At 44.2% G+C, this 14,503-nt stretch overlaps 1 protein-coding gene across 1 annotated transcript in view; it reads left to right on the top strand.

The window, feature by feature from the left end:
• LOC124622526 (elongation factor-like GTPase 1) overlaps nt 1-14,503 on the top strand; it is a 590,349-nt gene that overhangs the window by 97,696 nt on the left and 478,150 nt on the right. The window contains exon 11 of the mRNA XM_047148257.1: nt 12,947-13,170. Coding sequence (XP_047004213.1) covers nt 12,947-13,170 — 224 coding nt within the window. The remainder of the gene's footprint in view (nt 1-12,946; nt 13,171-14,503) is intronic.

The following is a 14,503-nucleotide window of genomic DNA, read 5'->3' as shown; positions in this document are numbered from 1 at the left end:
CCACCACAGTCTTACTTCTGACATTCCATGCACAGACTTGTAGAATGCAACTTTTTGTTGGTTAGTTATTCTTTTCCTCATGGTTATTTCTTCCATGGCAGTCCTGTCTCAAAAATCTGAATGGGACCTAGTCCAGAATCTTTTGGCAATGGAGAGATCATCATTATACTTTCCCAATTACAGATGCCATGTTCCACCTTTTATGCAATGCTTTCCATTGCCTTGTGAATCCTTGTGCTATTGGTCATCGCTGATTCTTCTGCCTTTTAGGTGCAGTTTCCTGTCCCAAGGGCAAGAGGTTGCCATGAAACCCTGTCTGCTCCTCTGCCCTCTTTGCCAAGGCCATTGGCAGAATGAGAATGACTTGTTGTATGGAATGTCTTTGCCTGCCATTGATTGTGTTTTTATTCAGAATTTAAGCAGTGGCATGTTTCGAACTCAGGACCCAGTGTGTTTTGCTTACTAATCAAAGACCCTACCCCTAGACCATGGTCATTACCTAAGAGGAATATATACAGTCATGTCTATGCCGTAGCCGTGAACATCTGCATCGCACCCTCCTACCAACCAGTTTGTGGGCTACCTAGAGGAAACTCTTCTAGTGACCAATAGTCCCCAACGCCCTGTTTGTTCCTGGTCTAGATTCATTTGTGATATCTTCATGATCTGGATGCTGGGTGAAGACATTCTCAACTCATTCATGCACAGCCTCAACACCTTCTCCCCCATTTGCTTCACCTGGTCCTCCTCAGTCCGATTTGTTGCCATCATGAATGTTGACCTCCACATCTGTCTTTATGAAGCCCACTACCTGTCAACAGTAACTGCAATTTGATAGCTGTCAACCTTCCACACTAAAAAGTCTCTCTCATATAGTCTGGTCAGTTGTGGATGGCACATCTGCAGTGGCAAACTATCCCTCTTCCAGTATGCTGAAGGTCTTATTAAGGCCTCCAGTGATAAATTTTACCACCCAAACCTAGTCCACAGACAGATTTCCCATGCCATATGTACCCATATGGGCCCCAAATTCTCTAACCATTCCCAGCATCCCACAGCCATGGCTTTTACTTATCATTATGCCTCAAAATGAGGAATGCCCTACCCACAGTTATTCCCACCCCTTCCAAAGTGGTATTCCACTGACTATCCAATCTACATAATATACTAGCCTATACTGTGATTGTACTTACTGCCATTGCATTATCACATCAGTCATAGCCCTTTGGAAGACCCAGGTGCAAGACCTTACCTATATACCCACCCGGAACATCCTATTCTGGTCCCCTCACGGGCTTATCCTGTCCTATCCTATACAGTCAGATGCAAGGCCACATGTGAGAACTGTCATATTATATACTTCCTCTGTTGTAATTTTTACACAGCATTTTATCGGGGTATGGCCACCATCTAATTGTTCTCCCGAATAAATGGAAATCGCCAAACTGATGAGGAGCAGAGTTGGCCACCTAGTGGCAGAAGGTATTGCTGAGCACAGCATGCTCAATGAACAGGAAAACAAAATTTTGATCTTATGTATTTCTCATTTTTTCAGAGCATTATTTTCACTATATTTTTACTTATTTTTGCCTTTTAAACATAGATTTTTGTTGTTGATTGTTTCATGGCCTGAAGTAATACTGTACGTTATTTTATGATTTTTGTTGCAACGGTATTATTTTGTGAAGAGCAAAGCAGAGTCAGTTGAGGGATTACTGCTAGTGGTGTCTATCATACTCTCATGACTCAAGTATGTCCTCCCAATGCCTTTGTCCATTCCTAGGTGTTGTATAGAAATATATATATTTTCTCCTTTGCTTTGACTTCACTAAATCTGCCACAAAAGGGTTTTATATGTTACATGTTCCATATGCAGAACATTCTGACTAAATTGTTGTTCTTCACCGTTGTAACAGTCATGCTGTAGTAGTTATGAGACGGGATTCACATCCAAGGAGACTTGAATTTGATGAAATTTTTGCAAACACAATATTTCCTCAAAGAAAGCATAGCACACCAATAGTTACAGTCACTATAAAGATCTGTATGGTTCCTGCTATACTAGTTTGCCATCATCATTGTGCAGAGTATCTGGGGAGATAATTAAAAAGTCCTTGCAGTGCAGCCTAAAGTTATTTCCAGTGTGAGCATTCCATATCAAGAGAATCTAAGTATGTAGAAAAGAAGTCCAGTTGTTTATAGAGCAGCAAGGAGAAAATCAGAACAATTCACAACAGACAATGAACTGCATGAACTTGCTGGTACATCCACTTATAAATTGGTCTGCAGACCAACAGCCAAGGAAAAGCTACTATGATGTTCTGTCATGTGTACTCATTGCTCACTTGAATCATCACTTGTATGAACATTGGTGGACATGAATGCAATTTCTGTTGGCACTGCACTGTCTATGGCCAGTTGAAGGAATTTGTAAGACAGCCAAAATGTTTTGTGCTGACTGGAATACTTATGGGTTAAAATCCATTTCTGGCCATTTTAGAGCAAAGCTGAAGAGAAATTAATCTATAAGGACATAAAACTAAGGATTTGATAATGGGAAGTTCTGGTAGAATGTAAGTAATTTGGGACTGAAGGTGCCAACTCACTGAATATTAGAGATGAGTTCTTGACAGCTACACAAACAAGACTGAAAACATGCTAGGTTGTGGAAGGATCCTTTTCTGAGCTAGATTACACATACACAAACATGCATACTCACACACAGACACACACCTATATTGCTAAATTGTGCCAGCTGGCAACTCAGTCTCAGGACTGTAGTTCTGTTGTTTGACTGGTGTGAGGAATTGAAATGAAATGAAATGATCGTATGGCATTGTTGGCCAGGAAGCCCCGTGCTGGGGAGTTCAGCCACCGTATTGCAAGTCCTTTTTAGTCTATGCTACTTTGGCGACTTATGGGTCAATGATGATGAAAATGATGATGGAGGACACACAACACCCAGTCCCCTGCCAAGAATCAATCCCGGGCCCCTTGTGTGGTAGGCGGTGTGAGGAATTGTGTTGGGTGTAGTGAGCTAGGGGAGAAAGTCAGGGAGTAGGATAGAGGGTTGGTGAGGTATAGTTAGGATGTGGGAGTGAGAGACAGCAGGAGCATGGGATGGGAATGTGATATGGCCACTGACACTAGTGAGCTCATGTAGCACATAATGATGATGATGTGGAGGAATGAATTGGCAGAGAGTGACTGAACAGAGGAAGGAGAGACTGTAGGGAAGAGGGCTTAGGTGCAGGATAAGTGAAATTAGGATTCTGCGGCAGGGGATTTCCAGATGTTGAGCCCTGGACTATTACAAGAGTGAAGGATGTGTTGCAAGGACAATTCACATCTATGCAATTCAGAGGAGCTGCTGTTGGAGGGAAGGATCCAGATGGCATGGATTGTAAAGTAGCCATTGAAGTATGTTGTCCTCCTCAGTGTGTTCCCCCATTGGATGGTCAACTCCTTTTAGCCACAGTTTAGATGTGGCCATTCATGTGGGTGACAAGTGTCTGGTAGTCATTCCCACAAAAATGCTGTGCAGAAATTGCAACAGAGCTGATATATGACATGAGTGCTTTCGCAGGTGACCCACTCTGTGATAGGATAGGATAACTTGTGAAAGGACCAGAATACGATGTGCTGGCTGGGCATATCAGATATTCCTTGCACCTGGATCTTCTATGTGGATATGACCCATGTGACAATGAGACGAGAGTGGGTGTGGCATGAGGATGAACCAGGATATTGTGGAAATTGGGTGGGCAATGGAACAGCACTTTGAGAGGGGTGGATAGGACTGTGGGTAGCATATTCCTCATTTTTTAAATATAATGGTAAGTAGTCAAAGCTCCAGCTTAGAATGGGGTTCAATTGTTACAGTCCAGGGTGATACTGATGATGATTGGAGTGCTCCTTTGCAGCTGGTCCTTGGAAGTGGTTGAGCGATTAGAGGATATGGCATGGAAAATCTTTCAGTGACCTGGGCTCAGTGGACAATGCCTGTCTGTGCAGATCTTAGTGAGACCTTCAACATTTTTGGGTAAGAGAATTCTTATCACTGCACTCAATGGATGGCCAGAATATATGAAAGTGTCTTTTGACATTGAAGGAACGACAGCTATCAAAATGTAGGTGTACTGTTAATATGGACATAAATGTGACAACATCCAGTATGGTGACACATTGGACTGAGGAGGGCCACAGGAAGCAAATGGGGGAGAAGTGTTCAGGCTGTGGAGGAATGAGGATAGTGTTTCTTGACTCTGGACCTTGATCAGGAAAACATTGTCAATGAACATGAACAAGACAAGGGGGTTTGGAGTTTTTGGGGCAAGGAATGTTTTCTCTTGAGAGCCCACAGAAAAATTGGTGTAAGTCAGTGGTATGTGGGTGCCCATGGCCATTTGTTTGTATATCTTCCCCTTAAAGGAGAAGCAGTGTGTGTGAGGATCTAATTAGATATATAAGGAATGAAGTGCTATTCAGTTTCAATGGCTTGATTTGAAATGTTGCTTTATGATCTGTGCCATCTGTATCCTTCTCACCAAATCAGTTTTTCTGAACTGCTTTGATGAGAGCTGTCCTTGCATTGTATCTTTCATTCCTGTCCACAGTTTCCACTACACACCTGCCCCAAACCCACCCCTACCCTGCTTGACTCATTCTGCATCCACACCCGAATCTCCTCCCTCTCGCCCTCCAGTCTCGACATTCTCTGTTCTGACACCTCCTCCAAATCCACTATGTTGCCATTGTTGCACAAACTCAGTAGTGTTGGTACCCATGTCATATTCCTATCCTGCGCAAGTGCTATCACTTCTTCCTGCTTCCCACTCTGTGCACTTGCTGCCTCCCTTCCAGCCATCTACCACATCACAAACTTCGCTTCTATTTTGCACCTCCCTTCTCCCCTAAACAATCTAGGATTAATTACTATAATTATCAGTTTGATAGGATTCATACTAGTCATAATCTGTTGCTAATATACTTTACAGAAGTAACCAGCAGTGGTTGCTACTGCTTGTTATTGTGTAACTTGACTCATCCCACATCCCCAAAGGCTCTCTTTTATGATGGGTTTGATGGCAAAAAGAAAGGACACTCCATCACCTGACACAACCACCTCCCACCCCAGTCAAGCTGCAGAGCTGCATTCCTGGCACTGTGCCTTCAGCTGGCATTCTGTAACTATACAGAGAGAGAGAAAGAGAGAGAGAGAAGAGAGAGAGAGAGAGAGAGAATGTGTGCGTGTGTAAAAATGATTTATTTGTAACCTGGCAAAGTTTTCAGTCCTGTTTATGTGCCTTATGCTAACCCAATTGATTATTTCCTCATGCACAAAAATGTTATATATTATCCTATAAAATTGTGGTGGGAAAATTCAAAACTGATATCAGATTAGTTTACTTACATCCATTGTAGTGTACTGTTTCTCATTTGTTCCTCTTTCTTATGAGAATAAGTGAGGTGGTTCATAACCTGGAGTAGAATTTCACAGGTTTATCTCAGTGCATCTCTGTTGAACCATTTGTAAACTTTTAATGTTTTTGTGTGCCTATAATCCCTATTGTCTACATCTGAACATATGGAGATTCCCCTTCCTTACTATTTACTAGTGTACTAAATGCTTTGTATTCATAGATTTGTAGGACATAAATGCAGGTTAACTTCAGTGTCAATCTGTGTCATTTACTGAAGCTGCAGGCAACAGACTTTACTTCCAGTTACTTTTGCATTATGCTATCATTGGAATCACATTTTACAGTTTTTGTTTAGAACGAGTTTAACAGATCACTCTGTAGTCACCAGATTTGAACATACCTTTCCTTCTGTTATATAGCTAGAGAAGGCCGAAATGCACGCTACTAGCTCACGCAGGATGGCGTGAGGTCTGAAACAGGATACGTAATGAATGCTATAAAGAAAAGTACGTAGCTTCTGGAATACTTAACTTTAATCCATCATTTGTATACATCGTTCTTGATGAGACATGCTTCATACGATAACTATCAATTACTATGGCACCTTGCTAGGTCGTAGCCATTGACTTAGCTGAAGGCTATTCTAACTATCTTCTCTGCAAATAAGCGAGGCTTCGTCAGTGTTGCATCGCTAGCTAAGTCGTCCGTACAACTGGGGCGAGTGTCAGTAAGTCTCTCGAGACCTGCCATGTGGTGGCGCTCGGTCTGCGATCACTGACAGTGGCGACACGCGGGTCCGACATGTACTAATGGTCCGCGGCCGATTTAAAGCCACCACCTAGCAAGTGTGGTGTCTGGCGGTGACACCACACCTTCCCTTCCTCCTTCCAGTACCCATTACCCAGCCAACACCATATCAAGACTGGTATGATCCTTTTTCAACTTCACAGAGAACCAATCATCCCTTATTTAGGTTATTATGATGGCATCACCACTCCCAAAAGTATTTTAAAAATGCTGCCGACTCCATCTCTGGAAGTAATCTGTGTACCCCTTGTGCCTGCAATTAGTGTAATCTCATGGTCAGATGTGGGATTGCTTCTTAAAGTGTTAGCGTGTCGTATCTCTGAGGCGGGACATGAGAACCAGTCTAGTACATACCTAGGTGGATGTGGAAAACTGCTTATAAACCACATCACGTTAATCTGTAAGGTAGATTCTGGTGTGCCTCCCCATGTCGTGGAAGTGAGTACTTCAACATGCTTGGCTATCCGGGCGAGTTTCAACGTACCTTTATAAATATGTATTATACCACTAAATATAGCCATAATTTTATCATCTCCCATGCATTCACCAAGATGTTTTCGTAAGTTGGAAAGTTGTTTATTAGTATCCTCCCTGAAAAATATTTTTCAGTTCCTTCTTCCTTCCCTCTCTCTATCATTTCTAACTTCACTGTTAACTTCGTACCATGTTTCTTATCATTTCATGTAGTTTTGTGAACACTTAGACTTTTCTTCATAGTCTTTACACGTTTCATATTCTTTTATTGTGCTCCCTCCAATGTCATTGTCATCAACCTAAGGCCAAATACCAATCTTGCTTCCTTTATTTATTTGCTTTGCATATTATTTCCTGACTTCTGATCAAAGTTGTTGCATTACATTTTAATCTTACCTTTCTTGTTTCTGTAGTTTGTTGATTTTATATTTCTTTGCACAGAATTTGTTATGACTTAAAGTTTCTTTGACAATGAAGTCAGTAGATGAAGCAATGACTCATATGGGCCAAAAATAGGGAACATTAAATGGCAATGGTGTTTTGAATTTAACTGAATCTTTGATCCTGTGATGTTGTGTACAGTAAACATAGGTGTAATATAGAACATGTCAAAACAGAAAAGTTCATTATTATTTCCAAAGGACCAACCATTTTGATTACACCCTCTAACACAATTAATTAATGAAAAACAATATACACAAATTTAAATTTGTAGATACTCTATAACATCATAAAATTCATTTTGCTCCTGATAGTATTTGAATTGTTTTGGAAAGTTAGCATATTGTTTTGGAAAGTTAGTGTCATGTTACTATCATGCAGGTTTCTAGGCAGACTTCTTAGTAGCTTAATACCTGGTACTGTTTCAAACACTGTCAGATGGCAGGGTATACTTCATATATTGTTCTTTGTCTGTGTGTTATGAGTGTTTACATGTGTTGTGGGTGTTTACACTTGCATTTGTAGTCCACTCTGAGCTGTCTTTTGTGATGTATGCTATTATTTTATGTATGTACAAAGACATCTTACTGTCTAAATTGATATATGTGAACTGTGGAAACGTAAATCAATATGGGAAGTCATTTGAATTTCCTCCTTTTGTCTTAACTGCTGCTGTTGTGACTCGCCGATTATTTAAAGTGCCGCCGCGCAATTACGCACGTCCTCTACGTGCGGCGCTGTCTGCCAGCCATGCAGCAGCTGCGCCACCTAAGTGGCCAGCTGAGCAGCGGCCGCTAGACTGAGACTCAGTGTTTAATGAAATGCCGACTTGTACACAGGTCAACTTACTCTGTGACTTACATGTGTTGTTGTGTCGTTCCTAAATATATGTGTTAAACTTGAAGTTCTAACAATTGGCGACGAGGTAGTGGATTTCTCCTTTTCACCGTTGTCTCACAGGGTTCCATGGCTACTGTCGAGCAACTCTTGCAAAATCTCCTTGAACAGCAAACGCTTCTAACGGCGGCGATTCGCCATCAGCAAACGCTTCTAACAGCGGCGATTCGCGATTTCGTCGCGGCATCAAATGCGGGGCGTTTCTCGTTGTTGGCTGTACCTCCTTTTCTACCTTACGACGAGACGGCGGAAGACTGGTCTGATTATGAAAAACGTCTTCGACAGCACTTCTTGGCATTTCATGTCACGGACGAACAACCATATAAGTCTCTGTTCCTGTCCTGGATTTCACCTCAAATGTATCGGTTGTTGTCGCAATTGGCTCCTTTGAAGGATCCTGTGTCTTTGTCTGTTGCTGAAATGTGCTCACTTCTGTCTGTCTATTTTCAAAAGCAAACGCATGTGGTAGCCTCACGTGTTGCCTTTTATCGTTGTCAAAAACAACCGAATCAATCCTATCGCGCTTGGGCTGCTGAACTTCACGGCCTCAGTCGAAAGTGTCAATTTGTTACTGACGTTCACAAAGAATCCTATGCCGATTCCATGGTCCGGGATGCTATTATCCGGTCGGCGCCCGACAAAGAAGTTCGGCAACGTGCCCTTCTGTTGGCGAATCCGACTCTAGATGAAGTTCTCTCCATTGCGCAGTCTTTTGAAATTTCTCGCGCCGCTGGGGCACAAATAGAAGCATGGGGTGACGTCGGGGAAATACAACCTCTGTGCGCTGTTGACGACGTGTGCGGCGCATCCCAGCCGGCCGACGTGGCCGCAGTAGGCTCCCACGCGCGGCATCGGCCTAGCCGTATACAACCCACTACGAAACTGCAGCACAATCCCCGGCAACTTCCTTCATGTCCGCGGTGTTTTACGAAACATTCACACGAGGATTGTCCCCAACGTTGGGCTGTGTGTCACAATTGCAAAAAGAAAGGTCATGTGTCTTCCGTTTGTAAATCTGACCGCATACATGATGTTCATGAACATGACACTGTTTCTGATTCTGTGTTGTCTGTCAAATGCACTTCTTCCCTTTCAGGGAAGTTATTCCTCACTGTCCAAATCCTTGGTCGAGATGTTCGCATGCAAGTGGATACCGGTTCTGCCGCCACTATAATTAATTCTCAGACGTATCTTCAGCTGGGTTCTCCACTCCTGTCCCCTGTCACTCGGCAATTACGGACGTACAATAAACAGAAGATTTCTCTCTTGGGACAGTTTAATGCTGAGGTATCTTACAAGTCCGTCGTTCGCACTGTTCCCACATTTGTGGTCGACCAGAGAAACGCAGAAAATCTTTTTGGTTTCGATGCCTTTCGCGTTTTTGGCTTCTCCATAGATGACTCTGTCAATATTGTCTCTGACGCTATTCCTTATGCTCAACTGGATTCCTTGTTGACTACATTTTCGTCTCTTTTTTCTCCTGGGTTAGGCCGTGCGACCGACTTTGAAGCTCATGTCACGCTCAAACCCACTGCTCGGCCTAAGTTTTTTCGGGCTCGGCCCATTCCTGTGGCCCTTCGTGATCGGGTAAAATGGGAGTTGGATCATCTCACTGCGTCAGGGGTCTTGCTTCCTGTCACTTCCAGTGAGTGGTCCTCTCCTGTCGTCGTCGTTGCTAAGCCCAAGGGTGATATTCGTCTCTGTGGCGATTTCAAAGCCACTGTAAATGCTCAATGCCTCATCGACACCTACCCTATGCCCCGTCCTGAAGAACTGTTCACTAAACTCGCTGGAGGACAGTATTTTTCTAAAATTGACCTGTCAGAAGCTTATCATCAACTTCCTCTCGACGCTGCTTCCCGGCAGTTTCTGGTCCTTAACACGCCTTTCGGCCTCTATCAATACCAACGCTTGCCATTCGGGGTTGCTAGCGCCCCTGCTGTCTTTCAGCGATTCTTGGAACAATTATTGCTCCCTGTCCCTGGGTGTATCAATTTACATGGATGACATTGTTGTCACTGGCTCCACCACTGAAGAACATCTTCAAAATCTCTGCACACTTTTTAGTGTCTTACAGACTGCCGGTCTTAAGTGTAATCTTCAGAAATCAAAATTTTTTCAGGCATTTATCACGTACTTGGGGTTTCAACTCTCTCGGGATGGTATTCGTCCGCTTCAACACGCTGTCGCTGCGATCGATGCCCTTCCTCGACCTACATCTGTTAAGGAACTGCAGGCCTTCTTGGGGAAAATAGCATACTATCACAAGTTTTTACCGTCTGCGGCGTCGGTGGCTCAGCCGTTGCATCGCCTGTTGCATAAAAACGTGCCTTATCACTGGTCCGCGTCATGTGATGTGGCTTTCCGGAAATTAAAGACTATGCTGAAACAGGCCCCGTGCCTGGCCACTTATCGACCTGGCCAACATCTTGTTCTTGCCACAGATGCCTCTCAATACGGGGTCGGTGCAGTCCTTGCGCACCGTTTTTCTGATGGTTCGGAACAGCCCATCGCTTATGCCTCCAAAACGCTCACGGATGCCCAACAAAAGTATTCTCAAATTGAGAAAGAAGCTTTGGCCATCATTTATGCTCTTCATAAGTTTGGTATTTTTCTCTATGGCTCAAAATTTCATCTTGTTACGGATCACAAACCACTTGTTTCCTTGTTTCATCCATCAACGTCACTTCCCGACAAGGCTGCACACCGCCTCCAGCGTTGGGCTCTTTACTTGACCCGTTTCAATTATGAGATTCATTTCCGGCCGATGGCTCAACATGCGAATGCTGATGCTTTGTCTCGCCTTCCCATGGGTCCTGATCAGGCATTCGATAGGGACGAACTTTTGTGTTTCCACCTGGATGTTGCTGAGCAGCAGGTTGTGGACGGGTTCCCCATCACTGGGGACAGGCTGGCGGCTGCTACGGGTTCTGAACCTACCCCCTCCCGGGTTTTACGCTGTATTCGGAAGGGTTGGCCAGATCGCCCGTCCGCTAAGACTTCTGATCCGTTGCGGAACTACTACCCTTTGCGCTACCACCTCACGGGTAGGGATGGTGTTATCCTCCTTTCCACTGACACTGCTTCTCCGCGTGTTGTGGTACCTGCGTCTTTGCGTGCTTCGGTCTTGCGCCTCCTTCACCAGGGGCACTGGGGTGTGTCTCGCACAAAATCTCTGGCGCGCCGTCATGTGTACTGGCCTGGCATCGACTCTGAAATAGCACACATGGTCGCTGCCTGCGGCCCTTGTGCGTCACAGGCCGCTGCCCCGAAGTCTTCTTTGTCACCGTGGCCTTCGTCTGAGAAGCCCTGGGAGCGCATTCATGCTGACTTTGCGGGACCCTTTTTAGGTACTTATTGGCTCCTCGTAATTGACGCCTACTCTAACTTTCCTTTCATTGTCCGTTGCACGTCACCTACCACCGCAGCAACCACCAGTGCTCTCGCCCGCATTTTTTCTTTGAAAGGCCTCCCCTCTACTCTTGTTACTGATAATGGTCCACAATTTGCCTCTTCCGACTTTGCGGATTTTTGTGCTCGTCACGGCGTTACGCATGTCACGGCCCCGCTGTTCCATCCACAATCCAACGGTGAGGCTGAACGACTGGTCCGCACATTTGAGGCTCAGATGCGGAAACTTCTGACTTCTTCTGCTGCTGATGATGCACTTCTCCAGTTCCTGGCGTCCTACCATTTCACCCCCATGGGCGATCACAGCCCGGCTGAGCTCTTACATGGCCGACAACCCCGCATGCTACTTCATCTTCTGCGGCCTCCCACCTCACGGCCGCGGGTGCCTTCACTTGGTCGGTTCACCGCCGATGACGTCGTCTGGGTACGGGGATATGGCAGGCGGCCAAAATGGAGCCCGGGCCGCATCTTACGACACTGTGGCAGACGCCTGTATGAAATCCAGACAGACACGGGTGTTGCAGTGTGTCATTCGGACCAGCTTCGGCCTCGGGTGCCAGCAACGCCTGTTCCGAATGCCACCACACCACCTTTGGCTCTACCTGATGCTCGGGATCTTGGCATCTCTCAATATTCACAACGCAGCCCTCTCACCGTCATCGCGATGCCAGCACCAGACCGGACGCCAGCAGGAGACGTGCCCATGCAGGAACCGGAGGATCATCCTCTGTCAGAGTACATCTCCTCGCCTCCTCCTCCAACGGACGCTGATACATCGCCCACGTCTCCTGTCATCTCGACCCGTTATCATCGGGGACACTTCCGTCCGTACGGGAAGCCTCCTCCTCGAGACTTTACGGCGAGTCAAACACCGCCTATGGATGTTAGCCATCTCCAGGACACCTCCATCACGACCAGTGCAACAATTTCAAAGGGGGGAAAAGTGTTGTGACTCGCCGATTATTTAAAGTGCCGCCGCGCAATTACGCACGTCCTCTACGTGCGGCGCTGTCTGCCAGCCATGCAGCAGCTGCGCCACCTAAGTGGCCAGCCGACCAGCGGCCGCTAGACTGAGACTCAGTGTTTAATCGAATGCCGACTTGTACACAGGTCAACTTACTCTGTGACTTATATGTGCTGTTGTGTCGTTCCTAAATATATGTGTTAAACTTGAAGTTCTAACAGCTGCACCATCTGTTTCCATTGCATATGTCATATATGTTTAATTATCAGTGAAAATATGTATTTTCTGCATATTAGCATTGACTTAAAATTGTATCTGCTTGTTAGTGCTTCTTCAGTTTCTGGCTCTCATCTGCAGTATCAATGTCTGCCCATTTTCCTCTGTTATTCTGTTGAAAACTGGCTTGGTTATGTGACTCCTGAGTAAAATTTACAGTGTTGTTGTATACTCTGCAGAAAATTTCTGCTCTGTTACACAGCAAATTTCTTAAATTTGGTTTAGAGCTTGAGTTGTGTGATTTTCTTTCTAGAAGTGGATTCAGAAGGAATGAGGCTGCTAAGTGACACTGAAGCACAACAAACAAAGAACAAAGAGGGTACAGAGGACATTAAAGTTGAAGACACTAAACCTGGTGGGCAAGAAAGTGAAGATGTATTTATGGCATTTGCAAGGGTATATAGTGGTACATTAAAAGTTGGAGAAGATGTCTTTGTCTTGGGACCCAAGCACAACCCACAGGCAGCACTAGAAAAGGTGAGGAATATGTTGCTCTTTTTAAAAATATAAGCTATAATTTTTCCTTTAGGTTAAGTTCTTGTTTTTTTTCACATTTCTGAAATAAATACATTTTTAAACAACTGAGTTGGTGATAACTGTTGTGTTGGAGAGAGAGTGCCGCTGTTAGCATGGTGGATGAAGTAGTTCAGTGTGCTGTGGGGATGAAATGTTAGCAAACTTGTTATTGGCCAGATGCTTGGCAGTAGCAGTGGATAGAAGGGCCACAGTGTAGCAAATCACCAGCATTTCATTGCTTGACAAGAATAGTCTGTCAGCAACTATACCATCCAAGCCATCTTCAAGGTGTAGCATACAGAAGATGCTGACCCCCATCCCTTGCATGTACCTGTGCTCATTAGATACCAAAGAGCACAAGAATTAGAAACAGTGCAGAATCACAATTATTGGATGTGCATAACATGAAACAAGATAATATAGTCAGATAACTTAGTGTACATGTTGGTAGACATTGATGTCAGTGTACTCTGGCAGTACATTGCTCTCATGTGATTGCAAAGGAGATGTAATCACAGGATAAAATGCGGGCTCTGACATGTCAGCCATCATCATTCACCATTGAAGACAGGAACCTACAGCCTGATCATTTGCATCCATTTGTTTCTCTTCAGTATCACATAGACAATTGATATCCTCACCAGTTGGTGAACTGAGCTAGAATTATTTGAGAAACAGCCAAGGGTTGTTACATGTTCCTCAGACTCACTTGATCTTAGCCCTATTAAGCACATCTAGGATACCATCAAGTGGGATGAGAGTGCTATGAAGTCCCTCTGATCGATCTCTGTGAATTGTGATTGGTCAGTTGAACTGTCATGGATCATGATGGGTACCCAGTGTTTTTGGTGTCTAAAGGAGTTTGTGCTATGACATATTGTTGCTGCCATCAGAGTGGAAGGGAGTGGTACATGTTGGTGGATGGATGTGTCTAATTCAATTCTACATGCATATAATAACTTACATTTATTTTACTTGCATTTAATATATCCACATAACAAAGTGTACTTTTATAAAAACACTCAAAAAAAAAAAGCTTTATTTTAAAGAAGATACCAAAACAGACTACTCAACTCTCCAGAACTGGTACTCCCTGTCTATAAACCCAGCCACCTTTCTATTTATTCATTTGTTATTGTTTGACCATTTGTATGGAATTTTATCTTTATTTTTTTAAGTAAAAAGGTCACAGGAGGTGTAACCATGTGGTGTTACACAGTCCTATGTATCAGAGTGTCAAAGAGAAGTGATACTGCATACCTGTCCCATTTTTTTTATTTCTGAGTGCATTGCT

The sequence above is a fragment of the Schistocerca americana genome, chromosome 7 (assembly GCF_021461395.2).
Source record: "Schistocerca americana isolate TAMUIC-IGC-003095 chromosome 7, iqSchAmer2.1, whole genome shotgun sequence".
In the NCBI taxonomy this organism is placed as follows: Eukaryota; Metazoa; Arthropoda; class Insecta; order Orthoptera; family Acrididae; genus Schistocerca; species Schistocerca americana.
This window is presented reverse-complemented; position numbering and strand designations above follow the sequence as displayed.